The 2,975-nt window shown below is 38.1% G+C and overlaps 1 protein-coding gene across 1 annotated transcript; it reads left to right on the plus strand.

Annotated features, from left to right (window-relative positions):
* Positions 1-215: 215 nt before the first annotated feature.
* Positions 216-1,177, plus strand: LOC112403339 (olfactory receptor 10R2-like). The gene is given in 2 exon segments (XM_024750760.1): positions 216-933; positions 936-1,177. Coding segments are annotated over 2 exon segments (960 nt in total).
* The last annotated feature ends 1,798 nt before the right edge of the window (positions 1,178-2,975 follow it).

The following is a 2,975-nucleotide window of genomic DNA, read 5'->3' on the forward strand; positions in this document are numbered from 1 at the left end:
TTGGGTGTGACTATGTAATCACAGTATTCTTAAAAGTGGAAGACAGAATCAGAGTTGGGGAAAGATATACAACTTTCCTGGCTTTGAAGAAGGCGGAGGGGGACCATGAACCAGAAGCTGCTAGAAACGGGTAAAGGCAAGATCTTTCCAACACCTGAAGAAAGACATACAAGCCTGCATACCCTGCATATAGATTCCTATATCCATGTATCTGAATGCATTTACTTCCCTTTTCTTTGCAGGTCTTGGCAGAAAACCTCACCATGGTCACTGAGTTCCTGTTGCTGTGTTTTTCAAGCCTTGGTGAAATTCAGCTTGTCCTTTTTGCAGTTTTCCTTTTTCTGTACCTAGTCATTCTCAGTGGCAATGTCACTATTGTTAGTGTCATCCTCCTAGATAAAAGCCTCCACACACCAATGTACTTCTTCTTCAGCATTCTCTCAACATCAGAGACCTTCTACACCTTTGTCATCTTACCCAAGATGTTCATCAATCTCCTTTCTGTGGCCAAGACAACCTCCTTTACATGTTGTGCCATCCAAATGTTCTTCTTCCTTGGTTTTGCTATTACCTACTGCCTGCTATTGGGAGTGATGGGCTATGATCATTATGCTGCCATTTGTCAACCTCTGCATTACCCTATCCTTATGAGTTGACAGGTGTGTGGAAAATTGGAAGCCACCTGTGGGATTGGTGGGTTCTTGGCCTCACTAACAGTAGTGTATTTAGTTTTCAGCCTTCCTTTCTGTAGTGCTAACAAAGTCAACCATTATTTCTGTGACATCTCACCAGTCATTCGTCTGGCTTGCACAAATACAGATGTTCATGAGTTTGTCATATTCATCTGTGGGGTTCTTGTACTTGTGGTCCCAGTTTTATTCATCTGTGTTTCTTATATCTGCATTCAGAGGACTATCCTGAAGAGTCCCTCTGCCTAAGCCTTTCCACCTGTGCCTCTCACCTCACTGTTGTTATTATTCACTGTGGTTTTGCTTCCTACATCTACCTGAGACCAATAGCAAACTATGTGTCCAAAAAGGACAGGCTGGTAATGGTGACATACACTTTTGTCACTCCATTATTAAACCCCATGGTATACAGTCTCAGAAACAAGGATGTCCAAGTTGCTGTTAGAAAAGTGTTGGGGAAGAAATGATCCCTAAAATTATTTAATTGAAATATTATATTTCAGATTCTGTAAAAAACATAGCTCTTCTACTATAAAGAATGTACTTCCACATCTTTTTAACTGAACATTTTTATTTTTTGAGAGTAGTTGGCACATTTTCATCTCTCAGCTTTTGTACCTCAATTGCAATATAGAAAAGCTCACATTATGTGAGTTTATGTGACACTAATGTTTGCTTTTCCTCTAGAATAAGATGTTATTATGAGGTTTATTGGTAAATATTGAGTTTGGAATGTTATTGTTTGTAAAAATAGTCAAATAGTTGGCCTGACCAGTGTTATGACCATAGTTAATCATCTTAATCACTCTAGTCCACATACTACAATAGACAGTATTTTGAAAGCAATATCCAAACATGAAATTATCCTCATGAACATGAGTGGGAGAAGACTTGCTTACAATTTAAGGAGTTTACAGAATATCTAAACCCATTCATAGACCCAATTCATGATAGTCCTTGCTCATGGCCAATCTTATCTAAATCGCTTCACTCTATTTTTACCATTTAATCTTTTCTTTTCTACTTTTGACATTTTGTTATAATGTTCCTTTTTACCTGTTTGAGAAATTATTTATATCATCCTGTCACAGATTTTATGTTTTATAATTTGAAAATAATGACAGGTTATATTAATTGGCATTTTGCATCTACCCACTAGATTTTCTTCCTGGATGTAAATGTCCCTTCAGTGGTGAATTTCAGAAAAACTCACCATGGGGTAAAAAGATATTCTATTCTGGTTAGGACAGCACATACAATTAACTAGAGTAGTGCTGCTTTATTACATCACATGCATTAAAAAAATTAAGAGGTGCAATCTAAAATTTAAAGTTTCTGAATATAGAGTATGTAGACATTAGGAAATTAAATTCTATACTGCAGGAAGTTGTAGTAGTTAAATAGAAAGCTCCAGAAGCAGACTTTACACTTAATGCCTTGATCAACTTTCATAAAAAGTGGCTGAGAGGGCTTCCTTGGTGGTGCAGTGGTTGAGAGTCCGCCTGCTGATGCAGGGGACACGGGTTCGTGCCCCGGTCCGGGAAGATCCCACATGCCATGGAGCGGTTGGGCCCGTGAGCCATGGCCACTGAGCCTGCGCGTCCGGATCCTGTGCTCCGCAACGGGTGAGGCCACAGCAGGGAGAGGCCCGCGTACAGAAAAAAAAAAAAGTGGCTGAGTTTTGTGTCCAGCACTAGTACTTGGAATATTTTCTACAGCAGCCTGATGCTAAAGTGCTTTTAAAAATTTTTTGTGTATCCTACTTTGTAGGTCTAATTTTCTATTATCCTCTTCATGTGTGGGCACACTGAATGACTTTTTAATTTAACTCATCTTTTTTTTAGTGTTTCTATAGTGAACAGCCTTAGAAGAGAGTGATATTGTTATTCTTTGGAGACAATGTGCTTATTGCCTATTCCCTATGTCGAAGCAAAAATAGTGCCAGACTATGTTAAACAGGCAAGGAAAGCTTTCTTCAAGGTTATTTTAGTAAAGGAGAAAGACTATAACTAAGTCTGAACTTGGCAACTCTGACATCATTAGATGAATGGATAAAGAGGATATGATACATATATACAATGGAATATTACTCAGCCATGAAAAAGAACAAAATAAGGCCATTTGCAACAATATGGATGGACCTAGAGATTGTCATACTGAGTGAAGTATGTCAGACACAGAAAGACAAATATCATACGTATATGTATAACTGATTCACTTTGCTGTACAGCAGAAACTAACACAACATTGTAAATCAACTACACTCCAATAAAAATCAATTTAAAA

Source organism: Neophocaena asiaeorientalis, unplaced genomic scaffold, assembly GCF_003031525.2.
Source record: "Neophocaena asiaeorientalis asiaeorientalis breed wild unplaced genomic scaffold, Neophocaena_asiaeorientalis_V1.1 scaffold315, whole genome shotgun sequence".
In the NCBI taxonomy this organism is placed as follows: Eukaryota; Metazoa; Chordata; class Mammalia; order Artiodactyla; family Phocoenidae; genus Neophocaena; species Neophocaena asiaeorientalis.